At 44.5% G+C, this 16,042-nt stretch overlaps 1 protein-coding gene across 1 annotated transcript; it reads right to left on the bottom strand.

Annotated features, from left to right (window-relative positions):
• Positions 1–948: 948 nt before the first annotated feature.
• Positions 949–9,486, bottom strand: LOC115325632 (BEN domain-containing protein 5-like). The gene is made up of 4 exons (XM_040210883.1): positions 9,369–9,486; positions 8,527–8,615; positions 3,713–3,938; positions 949–1,061 (listed from the first exon to the last, which is right to left on the bottom strand). The coding sequence occupies exons 2-4, from the start codon at positions 8,599–8,601 to the stop codon at positions 1,009–1,011; spliced, it is 354 nt and encodes a 117-aa protein (XP_040066817.1). The 5' UTR covers positions 8,602–8,615; positions 9,369–9,486; the 3' UTR covers positions 949–1,008.
• Positions 9,487–16,042: the final 6,556 nt, after the last annotated feature.

Here is a 16,042-nt window from a genome sequence, read left to right as displayed (position 1 = left end):
CCACCTCTGCAAGTTAATCAGTCTGAATATTGAGCATTTTGCCATTCCTTCAATATTGATGATTATTTTAAGAGAAAACTAACACAAATTATATACCAAAACAACTTTTAATCAAGACCTCTTGTGAAGTGCTAGTAATTTAAGCAATTTTAAGGCATTACGACCTTCCCACTTGCAGAGAAGTAAATGGCGGATAGCATCATTAGGGAGTTTCATCAGATTGTTTTTGAGCCTGATAACGATACCATAAAAATACAACGCATGCTCAAGGCCGTCGGAGAGGAGGTATCGTTATCGGGCTTATGGGAACTGTTTACTAAAACTCCCTATTTCAAGGAATTTTTAACACCGCTGCCCTACCGCAGATAGTTAAAAAGCCACGATCAAAACTATTTCAACGTACTATGTAGGGACACGTTGACTTGCTAAAACTGTGTTTAAATGATAGCCTTGTTTTGAAAATTTTCAGGAAAGAGAGTAACTTGTATACCCTAAGGTGCATTTTACACAATATTCAAGGTGGCACCAATTTTATATCACAAAATATGTTGAGAAATGCTCTTTTATATAATCATAATGCCTGCAAACTTTTACAACAGAATCCGTAATGGTCGATTTTAGGCTAGATCGTTTGGCGTGGAATGACCATGCATAGAAAGAACCGTACACGCGCGGAAATCAGATGCTAAGAATTAAAAACATAAAAGTAAAACGAAAATGTGATCACGAGAAAGGTTGTCTATGGAAGTGAGGATAGCCACCTTACACCAAAAAGTCTTAGTTTAGTTTTTCGAGTTGATTTTTGGGCCCAATTTTAAAATGTACATTATTAAAGGGGCCCCTATTTGTGTGAAAAGAGTAAAATTGTGCAAACACAGTTTTTGTTTTCCTTTATGCACTGTGGATTTTATCGCTTAGAGATTTTTCAATTACTTGACAGTCCTTGCACTGCACCCCTCTGCCTCCTCAGTTCACATGTCTTCTGCGACAGCCACAGCCGCACATTCTTCATAGATCCTGAAATCTCCTCCTTGCAGAGGCCCTTTGCCTCGGCATAATGCCTGTAAAATTTTGAGAAAAAAATCACTCATTAGTTCAATGCCAACAGAAGTTTTCAGCTTAACTGATGACAAAAAGTGCGACACCCATTGTGCAACATAGTTAGCAGACCAAATCATCCCAACAAGCACTTAAAGCTCATATCCAGCGAGCACTGCAACTTAGCCACACGGGCACCGGCGACCTCGACTGAAGACGCGCCCATTGTTTCTTTCTGATTTTGATGACCGAATGCTGTCACATTGCAGAAAAGTTGTTGTTGCCGCCCTTGTTCTACTACTGCTTCTGTAGTCCGACAGAGCAAATGCCCAACAAGTTGACTCAATGTTGATAAGCTAGTGGAGATATTGCTGCCGCACAGATGACGGTGAAGACAGGGTAGAGACTCCTTGAGCTTCCCTTTTTCCCCGATGATGCATAGCAGATCTTGTTGTAAGCCGACGTGGTCGCACTCACAGAGATGTGATTGGCCTAAGCCGCCTTGGAGCACCTTTTGGAGCAGCCAAAACAGTGTTTTGGAGCAGCATAAGTGGCCCTTGGAGCAGCCAAAACAGTGTTTTGGAACAGCAAAAGTGGCTTTAGCAGCAGCTAAAACAGTGTTTTGGGAACAGCAAAAGTGGATTTTGGAGCAGATATTCTTAGAAAAAAATAAAAATAATTGTTTTAAGTGCTGGACAGACGAAGGACATTTTGCTCGCCGCAATAAAGAAATTATAGTCAAGTTAGACCACCTGGGAGTCTTTCAACATGTAACTGAAATGCCTATGACATGACATATTTTGCAAAGCTTCAGTTAAATTATACATATATATGTACCCATAATAGTTAAATACGACCCAAACTGCACATATCAAAATTTATTTGAAAATGACCAGCGTAGTAGTAAAGAACACAGTTTTAGGTAGACTAGTTATAATGAATGAAAGCAGTCTCCAACTGATTGAATGAACGAAAGCAGCCTCCAACTGATTGCAATGCAATGCAAAATTGTCGCGCGAGCGGAGATGGCTCTTCGATCGAAACCATGCCACTCTGCTCCGTCGCCATGTGATTCCCAAAATTGTTTGCAAAATGTAACTGTCCAGCATACGACAAAAAACAGTCCAGCGCTTGCCAGGCCATCAGGCGAGGTACAAGCTAAACACAGAGAAAAAAAAAGAACCTGAGCACATCGATGCAAGCCATCGCGAGCCACGATCAAAAAGTTCTTCTGAACTCATGGCAAACAAGTGCGCTGTGCGGGTTCACAGTGCAGACATTGCCTTCTTTGCTTTAGCTCACTTTTTTTCACCAACTTTCTTTCGCGGCAGGTTTTTCACGTACCGGGGTCCCTCCCGAAAGAAGGCTCACCGAGAGAAACCTAGGCAATCAATATTTGACACATCAGTCTTTGAGCTAAAGATAGATTTTTGTAGTAATGCGTGATTTAAACAAGAACATGAATATTGATGAACTTGTGGCGGTACATAGTTTGTTTTTAGAAAGCGCCATAACTGCAGCGACGTGGGGACGGCATCACCTGACGTCGCGCGACCACGGTGACTAGCAGGCAGGGAACAAACATAGTTTTCCCACGGCTGTTGCTTTCAGGAGCGAGTACCTCAGCTCTCAAAGCAACTCCCGCCGCACAAAAACGTAATTTTGTTTCAAAGCATGACGGCATGGATGGTACCCGGCACGCTATAGCCTCGGAGCGTCTGCACACAAACATGTCTATCGCTGATTTAAAAAAAAAAAAACGCGAGACAACGATAGCGCGAAACGAGAGACAGCGGGAAAAACCACGCAAGACCGAACGACTGATGCAGGGTACTTTGTGTCGGGCGGCCGCTCGCGCCACCTAGCTCACGTGCGCTAATTTACGGTACTCAGTTTAGTTCCGGTTTTGAAAGGTGACCGAAATTTGTCCTTCGGCGCAGGCTTGGCGCAGATTACTCATATTTTGGCGAAATGTAGCAGGATGTAGCAGGGTTAGCCCCTTGGTGCATTTTGGCGCAATCGGCGCAGCAATCACATCACTGCACTTGGTTATGCTCGGCATGACTGTGTCAACCACCCTTTATGTTACATACAAGCCGTTCCACTTAAGTGAAAAAAGTATTAAAGAAAGCGAATTGCGTTAGGGGATATTAGCTTGCCTGAATTGACGGCCACGAAGAATAAGACTGCTTGTGCAATTAAGGGCCTATTTAACGGAGATATATTAATTACAGTCGTCGAGCAATTTTTGTACTTCATAAAGACCGAAAAAGCGTCCGAATAATAAAGCAGTTTAATCATCCTTAGATTACAAAACTTAGCTTTATTGAGTCTAATTGGACTTGAAAAAGTCGCGAAGAGTACCTTGTTTTATGTTCCGTCTGCAGGCAATCGCATCCGCCTGCATCCGCGCCAGCGTCATATCAAATACCATGTAAGCCAATACTGGCAACTCCCGCGGATCGCGGGCAAAAAGTGATCGCAGTGCCCCTGGCGAGCTCGGAGTCTCCGCTAGCAGACGAATTCTCCCCAATGCATTGGTTTTGCCTATCTCCGTGTCAGGTGAGCAATGAAAAAAAATTGTCACGGGTATTCGCTGCTTTGAATGTTAAAAAGTAGGTTCCATGGTATATGAAAAGCACCTGTAATGAACTTTTAAAAATGATGTGCTTACTTTTGAGTGCATCCACCTTGTGCGGTGTCAGCGGCTTCTGTGGGACCCTGTCCCCTCCCCCTGCGATACATCGATTGGAAAGCGTTCCCGTGAAGCTCCGTTGAACGAGCACCTCGGTGGACCATATGGCTACGGCTGCCCGCTTGACGAAGTGGGAGTCCTTCTGGAGGGCCATGAGCGTATCATAGGAGCTTTTCGAAATTGCCACCTCGTTCGAGAGATGTACCTGCAGATAACAACATGAGTGTCATGATTTGTTTAAAGAACCTGCCCAAGAAAGAAAATACAGTTAAACCTTGTTGGTGCGTTTTCGAGGGACTGCGGAAGACAAATATGATCTGGGAAATCTTAGCAAGTGATACCACTCTTATGAAGCATTTCGATGAGACAAGAAGCAACTCTCACACAACAAGCGGCAGTCAAGCTTCTTTTCGTCCGTTTCCTCAAATGAAGAGCCTACCGTAGAATGCTGTGCAACCACCCATACCACACTAAGCGCCCATACCAAAATTTGTAAGATCTGAGAAAATATGCATAGTACATTGATATGTAAAATTGATGACCAGACAAGCGCCCATCCCCCATTTTTTCGCGATTATCTCTAAATCTTGAGTGGGCGCTTGCCCGTATTTTACGGTATTTATAAAAAAAGAAATTTCCGAGCCACTACACCAACCCAGGTGCTCGGCTACATGAGTTGCTGCTCCTTGCACACGCGTGCAGAGCGGTGATGCTTGACGAGAGTGGCTAGGTGCAAGGGCTACATCGTAGAGGCAAGGTTAATATGATAACCAGCTGATATTCTCAGGAGACCCTGTTTGTCTTATCATAGCATCTGTGATCCTAGCATTTTGCCCTTCTCTACTTTTTAGCTTGATGCTCGCAAGATCACTGACATTGTGGCAATGGCATCACCACCACCACCATCATCATCAGCTGAAAATTCAGTTGATGCGGCGGACTGATGTTTTTGCGTTTCCTTTTTTCTCCCAAAACTATAGAATGGATTAGGTTGGCTAATGAGGGACGTGTTTAACGTTTATACAAGTTTGTTTGTGTTTCAATGTTTTTTGTTAGAATTTTATGGATCTTATGTCCTCACCCCTGCTATAATGCCGAACAGCGATGCAGGCCTCTATGGAAATAAAAAATAAATAAAATGACAACGTAGCCTGCACGTTCGACGTGCAAATTTCAGTCAAAGCAAATTGGGACACCGTGAAATAGCTTGTAGTTACAAGTCAAAACCTTTCTTTGCAGCGACGCCATAATTGCCAATGTGCACAAACTTGTTGGGACTCCATGCAAAAATAAACTAGTGTCGCTAGTATAAGCAAGGAAACCGAGGACATCAGAATGCATGCATCGGAGAAAAAGAAGGAAAGATGGACTGGCTGTTGTGAAAGCCCCCTTTGTTTTCCACCCATTTCCCTCAATTTGCCTCTCTGCACCATGCGTCTTGACTAGCTGGGCATGACCTTGGGCTCGGCTCGGGAAGGAGTCTAACTTTTGCAAAAGCAAGTTTATCTCTTTTTTCTTTCTCTTTCTGCTGGATCCGTGAGTACTATGGGTGTAAGATAGGGAACCCTTGCCGTGTCGCCTGCGTCAAGCTTCACAGCAGTAGCGTGTGCCAGCATAGCGAAGTTCACTGCGTTGCGCCAGTGTGCTAGGAGCAGCAGCTCATGCCGTAGAGCACACGATTGGCTTGATGGCTCAGATTTTCCTAATTTTAGCGAGGCAGCCCTTTTTAGTTATGGTTATGGATTGACCCCTTATAAAGTAATGTCTCATTAACATAGACCCCGATAGTGTAGACAAAACGTTTGGGACTGGTGGTTGCTTGCCATGCAATTGTTCCTCGTTAATATGAAAACTCGCAGGTCCAGACTATGGACGGCCACTTTGGGGATGGAATAGGTAAATACAGGCAACTTTGTCTCGTTACTATGAACAGGAGTTGATGAACACAAGGAAGAAAAAAGATTAGTGACCCACAGGTGTCCCAGTGTCTACCTGGAATTTACTTTTGTCTGTTCGTTGCCCGTTTTGTTATTTTTGGAGGCGGGTCAGCAACCGCAAGCCTAACAGAAAAAGAAAGAAAAGGTTATTGAATTCGAGAGGTTACGGCGTGTACCATGAATTTACTATTGTCCGTTGTCTGTCTTCAGATAAGACCTGCCGACCTCAAGGTGTCAGGGTTTTTTTTTTCAGGCTTTTTTCAAGTGGAGAAGTACCTATATCATTCCTTCCCGGGGTGACATTCATGATGAATCACATTCACTGTGCATAATACGCAAGGCTGGTCGCTTCCACGATTAGTTCAAAGGTGGAAAAGACGATGATGAAGCGTAAGCAGACAGGGCTACACCTGCGAGTTATGCTTGTTAGTTCTCTAACTTACTTTCACCAATGGCTGCACAGCGGCGCGCCGATCACCATCCACGGACTGTATAGCAACTCAGCAAACAGGTGTAGCGAGTTGTTTTAAAAAAGCTTGATCAATGGTGTATTGTTACATATGTTACCTGGGTGATTCCATGAGATCGAACCTGCATGTTCACTCAACATTTTTATCTTTTGTGGTTTTTTTTTTATATGTGATGTACACACAAATGCATCGCACAAAACTGAACTTTTTTTTCTCCAAAACGCGTCTTCAATACGAGAAAAAAATTTTTTTTCAAGATTGTGCAGAAGCCTTGCTTTCACCGCGGATTGCATTAGTTGCCACCTTTGTGGTCCTGTGGAAGGCAGGCAAAGAGCGGTAGGTGAGAAATGTTTTCTGTTTCATGTAACACACCAAAGTTTAAGTCAACTGTATGCAATTATTATGTGCTTTATGAATTAAGAAATATATAAAACATTCATAACTTTAGACCAGGTGCAACAAATACACTAACTTTCAGGCCTTCTACCTCAATGTGATGGCCTTAGCGACTTTGAAAACTAGACATAATATAGGCCAGACATCTAAATTATTCCTGCAAAATATGAACTTCCGATAAAAATATAAAGATAGAAAAAAGTTATTTTGAAAAAATACATTTTAAAATATGTTAATATTGAAAAAAAAAAGAATGGTCTTGATTTTTGTTAAAATTTGGGGTACAACTCTCCTTAGGCCAGGCAAAAACAGCATTGCGACCCAACTCGTCGGTCGCAATGCTGTTGCGACCGACGAGTTCCCCCGCTGACGACCAACGCCAGTGGCCACGAACCAGGCAGAGTCAAAGTTCACGTGCAGTGAAGCTCTGCATCTGTGCCTATCCTGGGCATACATGCACAAACACACAAATGTCCAGATGACATCACTGGCGCGCCAACACCAACTCTGCCACCGCGCATTCGAAAAGAGTCTAGCTGAACTGTCACAGTAATCCACCTTGATGCACCCAAAGTTGTGGATTCTCTAAATATTCTTCAAGGAGGAGGCGTTTATGAGCCATCATATTTAGGTCGTTGTAGCGCATCGACAACTGTTCGTGCTGGAGTTAGGCTGAAGTCTGCTTGAATCTCGTTTATTAGAAGTGTAGAGAATAAGGGCACAACGCCTCAGGTACGAGGGTATGGGGCGCTGATGTTACAGCGGAGCCAAGGGAAATGTGTATGTTTGCCCCATGGCAAACGTGAGCTCATATCTTACTCCTGACAGCGACAGCGAACCACCTATATTCCTCACTGGCAAACGTAAATAAGCCTCCTTGGCTTCGCCGTAACACAAGTGCCCCGTACCCTTGTACCTGAGGCGTCGTTCTTTTATTCCCTACAGTTTTAATAAACGAGACATGCGAAGTCCAAGTGTCGATTAAGGAGCGCAAACTTTTATGAGTGCCCGTAAACAACCACAAGAAACAACCACAAGAAAAAAAGTTAAAAACAAAAATTCTGGAAAAATAGTTTTTATTACAGCAAGCTACAACAAATAAATTTCTTATTTGTGGCAAAAATTTTTTGTACTCTTTCCAAAAAAAAAAGATACCAGCAGCGAGGTAAAGCGAAAAACGCCAGAGTCAAGGCGCTTTGCAACCGCCAATTTGACCACTCAGAACTTTTGTACCAAGCAAATGATGCAACATGTTTTTGTACATTCTTTTTGCCTGGCCTAAGCAGAGTTGTACCCCAAAGTTCTAAAAAAATCGAGACCGTTTTTTTTTTGCTTGTTTTTTCAATATACCCCAAGTTTTTTTCTAAAATGTTTTTTTTTTCTAAAATTTTTTTTTTTATGTTTCCATTTTTATTCGAAGTTCATATTTTGCAGGAATAATTTAGATGTCTTGGCCTATGTTATGTATAGTTTTCAAAGTCGCTAATGCCATACATATTCGGGTAGAAGGCCTGAAAATGAGTACTTGTCGTACCTGGTCTAAAGTTGTGAATTTTTTAATTCATAAAGCACATAATAATTGCATGCAATGGACATAAACTTTGGTGTGCAGTGGACATAAACAGGAAACATTTTTGGCGTACTACCCTTTGCCTGCCTTCCACAGGACCACAAAGGTGGCAACTAATGCAGTCCGCAGTGGGAGCACGGCCGTCGCACAATCTTGAAACATTTTTTAACTCGTAGTGAAAATGCCACATACAAAAAAAAACGGAAAAAATAAAAATGTTGAGTGGACCTGCAGGTTCGATCTCTCGAAGAATCAACCACCTATCATTTGTCAGATCAGTGCTGCACCTGCATGCTTTCTGCACTGAGTTCGCTCTGAAGAGATGGGGGTATCTGTCCGATAGTTACTAGAGGAAGTGCACTATGGAAGATTCCAGTCAGCAAACCCACATCATGCTGCTTGAATTTTAGATGCTCTCACCTTGCCGTCTCCTGTGACTGCACCAATTGCTCTCTCCACGGCAGGGGCCTCCTCCCGGCATACAGGAGGTCCCATGGCAGGTTGCAGCTCTGTCAATGGTCAAAAATACAGGGAAATATTTCCTAGCAAACTAAATCGAATCTCCACGTAATGCGGCAGTCTCACACTTGCCATCTTCATTTCTGGAGTTTAACTTTATTTTATTTATTGTTTTTTGGGCACTTAGAAAGGAGCTACCAGGCTGTCGTTTTACAGAAATGTTTCTAATATTGGTGGGTAAATTACGACCAAACTTTATTGACATAATTTACGCAATTAGAAAAGTAAAAATTGCTTACCAAATTGCAGATTTTTTCACTAATAAGGTCAGGATTACCTTTTTTATGCATTCAAACTGCCAGGGCTCTGAGCTCATTCTGTGTAGAGCACTTTTTTTGCAATTTCAATTTTAAAATAGACTTCAAAAAAAGTTTGAATTTTAAGTGTTCATAGATAATACATTTTTTTCGCCTTATTCTTCTACAGTCGAGCCCACTTATAACGATATCCAAGTGCCAAGAAAATACCATCGCTATAACCGATAATTGTTATAAGCGGGTTGAGAAAAAAAAGACAAAAGAGAGATCAAAACATTTTATTTGCAGGCAAGTAAGGTAGTGCAAGTGCAACTACTTGTTTGCAGAAAAGCCAGAGTATGTCAGCTTTGATTGATTCACGCGAAGCTGGCACACATCTTTTTCTAGAGCATCTAGATGTTCCACGTAGGTTAGCGGGAGGTCCTTCGCGAAAACAAAGTCCCGGAGGGACTGTATCATCCGCTGGGCATCCTGCGATGACAGTACCTGGATAGGCTCCTCAACCGCGTCGTCGGAGTCGTCGGTCTCACCGCTGTCAGCAGCACGTACACGCGCGACAATCGCCTCATCACTGAGGCACTCGGACGTTTCCACAACATCGTCTGTATGAAGAAAGTTGTCCAGACCCAATCTTGCGTAGAATGCGCCGCAGGCACATCGGCCATGACGCCCCGTCCGCAGTGAAACGTAAAACAAAGTCGGAGAAAGATAATCTAAGCAGTGAGCACACAACAGTCGAGTGAGCAAGCGAGTGGCGCCAGTGCGCCCAGTGCGCCAGTGGCGCGCGGACGAGGCCAAAGCGGCGGCTCCGGGTGGGGAGTTCGGAAGGAAAGCTGCTCCTCCTCTCGCTTCCTTCCTAGCAAGCGGCGCAGTCGAGTCGTTTTCTGAGGGGTGGAAGGGATGCGTGGCGCGGGGCACAGCATGCCGCGGAGAGCCAGCGGTGGCTGGCATTTTTGGCGCGCGCTGTAACCGGAATCAATCGCTATATCTGATATCGCAGCCCTGGAGCATCGTAATAAGCGGTTTATTTTACCATTGAAAGCATATAAAAGTGGACGGTGCTATCGTTATTCATCGTTATAACCGATATATTGTTATAAACGGTATCATTATAAGTGGACTCGACTGTTAACATATCATGCGGGCTGAAAAACTGGGTCCCATTTCCTCTTTTAAATTTCGTATTTGTAGAAGCTGCTACTAAAGCAGTTTCCACAAGATGCCATGGTGTGTGCAACTGAGAAAGGATAGATGAAAGCTATGTGGCAGCAACTCAATTGCATTTTCAAAAGCGATTGAGATTTACTGTACCTTCATGTCCCCGAGCTTGTTGGGAAAAGCGCTGGGTGGCAGCGGTAGCGGCGTGCCTCGTGTGAGCGGCGTGCCTCGTGTGAGCGGCGTGCCTCGTGTGAGCGGCGTGCCTCGTGTGAGCGGCGTGCCTCCTGTGTTGCGACGAGCTGGTTAAGCTCACAGACTGCAAGAGGAAGGGTCCATTATTTTTTTCCCATACATTTGTTCACGCTTCATCCTTCTAGAAAAATCTCATGTCATGTTAAAAAAAGAAAAAAAAAAGATCCAATGAGATTGGGCAGGTGATCCTTCCATTTGATTGAACTTTAGAATGAACCGATGATGAAACGATTGATGTGCTTAACTTTTTCCGATCTAAATGACATACAAAGCTTTGTACAATTTCATATTGCATTATGAGTGAGTCATTTCAAAGTGGAGTCTAAAGGCTCGTTCACACTCTTGCAACCGAGTACGACCGAGAGAGACCAGACCGGTCTTTAAAGGGGCCCTCCAACAGTATTTGAGCGTCGACTTTTTTTTGCGGTTTCTACACGCTAGTGGTCCCCGAAACCCAATGGACAACGAAAGAGTTTGAAAATATTAGCGCATCATATTTTAATTTGACAACTCGGAAACACCTCCTCCGACGGTGGCGCCGCGAGATGCCGAATGCGCGCGCAAAACGGCGCTCCCTTTCACTATACGTCACATTCTCTGGGTTTCGTGATTGGCGAGAGCCGTCCCAGGAATTTTGAAGTGAAATAAAGTATATCACACGTTATCCGTCATTATTTCTCAAACAAGTCATTCTTACAGAGCTAATAAAGTTGCAAAGTAAAGTTCAAAAAGGGCGAAAACAACGCCTTGCGCCTTGTCGCTCATGCGCGCCTCCCAGCGGCGTCCGCGACGTACCATCGCGAGCAGACGACAAGTGATCAGTGCAGACAACGTGCATCGTATTTTCACTTGTGCGCCCCCGGTCCCGGTCAACTAAAAGCAGTAAGAGGAGCGAGGGGAACCCTTATTTTCTTTTAGTGATGTGACAGACTTTTCACTGTTCGAGTGAAGTGCGGCGAAGCTCCCCAGTTTGTACCTCCTACTCGCCCGTCTCCCGCAACTCCGGTGGCGGAGTTGCGGGAGACGAGTCTTCCGCGGCTGTCGACGCGGACTGAGACAGAGACGCGGCGCTTGCGTGGAGTGTCCTCGTACGGCGCGACGCCCAGATCCGCCCTCAAAATCCGATAAGCCCTGTAAATTCATCGATGATGGCAACCCGATCCCAAAGCTACGATGGTTGCAACTAGGCCTAATGGCCGACAAGCGAACCGGGCCGACGGGGCCGACGGGCAATCAACCAAACTCGCGTCCAATTGGCCAACCGCTTTGCTCCAATCGCTGAACTGTTTCATTTTACGTCATGAAGCGCAATGTTTTGCTTATTAAAAGTTGTTTTCTGCAATATTTATTTTGCTAATAACTCGCAAGATATTGCAAATTTCTGTAATATTTTTTTTCCTCGGTGTTCCTGCTTTCATGGAGCTCCGTTTCAGCGCGAACTTCAAACCGGTCAAAAAATTGTTGGTGGGCCCCTTTAAGCCTCTTGCGACTTCTTAGGAGAGGATGCGCTGCAGCGGAGCTGGTCCTAAGAAGTCGCAAGAGGCTTAAAAACCGGTCTGGTCTTTCTCGGTCGCAAGAGTGTGAACTTAATGGATACAGAATCACACTAACTGAAGAAATGATATCGGGCTTCAGCCTTACTAGGTTTCCCAAAAACAAGGGGTACATTTTTCCCTAGTGGATTCGTCACGCACATCTTACACACCTCAAAACCCCTCACTCCGCACCTGGGAAGGGGCACTGAAATGACGCCAAGAACCTCTGTACAAAAACAACTCGCGTCTGATCGGAACTAAAGTCGGTCACACACATGAAACACAGATCTTAAATAATTACCAAGGAATATCCATTGGAACAGTCATACTAGCAAAGTCGAGGATGCGTGCTGCTGAAGAACAAGGCCTCGCTGCAGCTTGCTTGGTGCACCATTGGCGACAGTTGGCTGCACTAGAGCCTTTCAGAAATTAAATGTGGCAACTCCATACAGGATCATCACTACAACCTCTGATGGAGAAGAGCGAAAACGAGTGTGAGCTCCTTGTTTAAGCGTACTCGCTCAATGTGCCGGTTATTACGTTAAGCAGCCACAAACGTAGCTCTTAAGTGCTGATGGGAATGATTTCAAAACAAACATATCCACAATAAAAAATGCCTCGGCTATAAATAATAATTTAAAATTTTCCTTTTAGGAGATTTACTGTACCTTCCACTTCTTGGTCACAGTCAGAAAGATCCTGGGGCGGCGGCACCTCGGGTGGGCAATGCCGTTCCGTTGCCCGTGCTGTGCGACGCTGGTGGCACTCACAGTCTGCAAGAGTAAGACAGAGCGTACGAGCCATTGTAACTTTAAAGGCAATTTTTGAAACAAGAAGCCTGTTTTAGTGCACTTCATATCAGAATAGCTCATAGTTCAGAGCAGCACGAACATGATCGTATGAAGGTCATCAAGCGGCCGGTCGTTACAGTTATAGACCCATAAGTGAGATAATCAGTGGTCCACTCGAAAGCTGAGACACTAAGGGTGCGTGAAGAGTGGTCCGAATCAAATAGCGCACTGTCATCCATAGCCGTCGTGGTGCAAAAGAACTCCAAAACGTACCAGCACACTTTGCAGCGTTGAAGGTGGGATGGCGTAGTGTTAGTCAATTTGATCTATTTGTGCATCCAATGGGCAGCTCTGTTTGTATTGTATTATATTTTATTTTGTGTTCTATGGCGAATAGAATTTCTCGGAGTTTTTAAGAATGCACTGTACTATTTTTGGGAACAAAAACAATGAAATGAAAGATGTTTTGGTGAGTTTGTGCGTGACAAAACAAATGCAACTGGAATGTTTGTTTCATTTTAAGTTTATCTTTTTATGGCACCATACACTCAGCCGTGTCAATCTGCAAAGGTCTTATCCGTCGAAAATATTTAACCGCACAGGATATCCGAACTGCATGGATATTCCCCGCCCACAACATGAAATTCAACGAGTCTCATCAATCGAACAACATATATTGTGTGTACCCCACGGTGCCGCGTTATCCAAATAGGATTTGAGAAAGGTCTCAAATAACACAGAATGTCCAATATACAGTGTCGACAATAGTCAATTCACGACGATCGGACGGAATACGGCGTGTTTTGGGGCACGTGTAGAAGAGAGCTGCTTTTTTGCACAGCTTCAAAGCAAATGAACGAACGTGTCTATTCCGTCCCCACACCCCGGACCCGACCCTATCAGCTATTTTTCGCAGACCCGAAATATAGCCAGGAAAGCTTTGTGGAGATTATCTCAACGGAAATAATCCGCCAAGAACGTCGAACTGCATGCATCACGTGCCGCTTGTCGTTCGCTGTCTTCGTTCGTTTCCTGCGAAGGCCGAGCAGGCTACGAGCCCTGCTTTTCCCTGGTTCTCGCAGTGGAAGATAACACACAAAGGTTAAGCATCTTAAACAGGCAAATAAAGTAAAAGCTTTCAAGAAAGGCCGGCGAACTCCGAATGCACAATGCAGGTGGGGAGTCACGCTGACCGGGTTTCCACAGCTCAGGCGGGTGGCAGATATTTCTGGCTGATAGAGGTCGCTCGATTCGCAAAATGGCGGCGGCCAGAGAGCTCTATTTGCAAACGTCTATAGAAAACCGCCACAATTTACTTTTAGCATTGACCTAAGTGAAAGAACCAATCTGGGAGAGGCATAGCTGGACTATCCAGGCTTTTTATTCCATTATTTGGAAAGAATAAAATACTTTTCATTTTATTCTGACCTGCAATCTCATAGTTTTCTCATCTATAGCAACTGTTGTGCAATGTCTAACCTGCATCCAGCACTAAAGCATAGTGACATTTGAACCCTGTAGAGGGGAGAAAAGAGGGGACAGATATCACAAACCAGCACTGTGAAAGGCACGTAATGCTTTTTTGAGATTTGTGTTATCCGTCCCTTCTTTGCCCCGCTCTCCAGGGGCTAAAACGTCAGTAGTGAACCAGCTTGCCTGCACCCTTGCATTAAATGAAGCATATGTGTGATGCCAAATAATTAAAAGACAAAAGCTTTTCCTTGGGGCGTACCTCTTACTGAAAGACGCTCAAGCAGTTGTTCTTGCAGGCGCATGTTAAGCTTCCTGAGCCGGGAGTTCTCACGCTGGAGTTCTGCGAGCTCGTGCTTGGAGTGGCCTTCTTTCGAGATCTCTCGAACCAGTTCATCGGTCACAGAGGCCTTGGCAGCCATGCGTAGTCTTTTCAGTGGTTTCGAAAACTGAAATTGAAATGAATGGCTTGGTACCAATATGTTGAGGCAAATATAAATCGAGACATGTCATTCTTTCACAAAAAATCTGCTGCATGAATGCCAACTTTTTTGTTTTCTTTTCAAGCAGGGCACATGTTCTTTAGTCGAGACACAGAAAGGCTTAAAAAATATAGAACCTCATTTGATATGTAGTCCCGACTGTTACATTCACTAACACCGGTCCCCTATTAAAGGGGCCCTGCAATTACTTTTTTACTAAATTTGAATTTGCACCGAACCTTAGCGCACTGAACGTAGTAACTTAATCAAACTTTTATTTTCTTGAATTTCGCTTTATTATAAAAGTTATAGGCAAATTAAAATTACAAAAACAAGCAAAAAAAAAATAACCTTCTTCATGACGTCATTGGTTGCTTCGGTGGCCATGAACTAGAGGAGGGATAGTGAGCTTAGTGAGCGCTCACGGGCTGCCGCACTCCATGTTGACGGCGCGAGAGGATGCCACTAAAGCATGTTCTGGATAGGCTGTATACAGCGGGCAGCCAGAGGGGCTCTCATTGCATTTGCTGCGTGATTGAACACTAATTCGGCGTGACACTTCATTGGCCACAAACGACAGGAAACACGGGGTAAAGATCAGTTCAGAATGGGAGCCACTTCGTGCTGTCATACCACGAAATGGCCAAACCGCCAGACAAAGCTGCTCGCCGAAGGCCTTCGGAACGCTCGGAGCTGGTCGGATCCTCCAGTCCCTACAACCGCAGCGCCGCCGCATACATTCGGGACCTTTCCGTGTCGGCGCCTGCTCCCACTACTCCTTTCTAGTATGCGCCGCTTTTTCCAGCGCTTGGTGGCGGGTATGTCGATGGATCATTTCCTGTTTCCGTACTTTATAAACTGCATTTGTTTCTTCTCTGATCTAAAATACTGAACAAAAATTACTTTTATAAATAATTAAAACGGTTTGCGCAACTTATATTTTGTATTTCGACTAAAAAGAAGCTTTTTAGCGGCTCTGACCAGTAGTAAGCCAAGGACCAAAGACGTCACATATCGTGCCCTTTCGGTACCGCGGGTCGCCCCCGTCGGTGGAGGAGGTTTCCGCGTCGTCTGGTTAAAATATGACGCACTGATATTTAGTTACCCTCTCCGTGCCTGCTGGCTTGCCCGAAACCCAAGAGACGTGGAAACCGCAAAAAAGGTAGTCGGTTAAATATGATTGCAGGGCCCCTTTAAGGCAAATGTATTGGCTCACCACCTGTTACTTACAATTGCTTTCCCGGTTGTTACATCCAAAAGCTGTCACCTGGCACTGCTGACACAGCCAACATTGCGCTTTTGGGCCGCATGCAGCGGACTTTTAGTCTTGTACTGGCAACCTGCACCTCTCTGCTGGGTTCTTTTAAGTACTGAAGTGAATCCAGGGTCAAATTTGTTTGAATTCATATCAGCTATAATCCGATCACTCTAAGCTGACAGCACAGTGCAAGCTGCACGTTTGCTGGACCAAT

This window comes from Ixodes scapularis, unplaced genomic scaffold (genome assembly GCF_016920785.2).
Source record: "Ixodes scapularis isolate PalLabHiFi unplaced genomic scaffold, ASM1692078v2 PGA_scaffold12__126_contigs__length_90152505, whole genome shotgun sequence".
Lineage (NCBI taxonomy): Eukaryota > Metazoa > Arthropoda > Arachnida > Ixodida > Ixodidae > Ixodes > Ixodes scapularis.
The sequence above is the reverse complement of the archived record's forward strand: the minus strand, read 5'-3'. Positions and strand labels throughout refer to the sequence as shown.

Excerpts from the sequence above, each read along its gene's own strand:
- LOC115325632 (XM_040210883.1), bottom strand. The coding sequence starts at position 8,601 with ATGGGACCTCCTGTATGCCGGGAGGAGGCCCCTGCCGTGGAGAGAGCA. Across the intron at positions 3,939-8,526 it reads CAGTCACAGGAGACGGCAAG|GTACATCTCTCGAACGAGGT; the intron begins GTGAGAGCATCT and ends TGTTATCTGCAG. Across the intron at positions 1,062-3,712 it reads CAAGGTGGATGCACTCAAAA|GCATTATGCCGAGGCAAAGG; the intron begins GTAAGCACATCA and ends AAAATTTTACAG.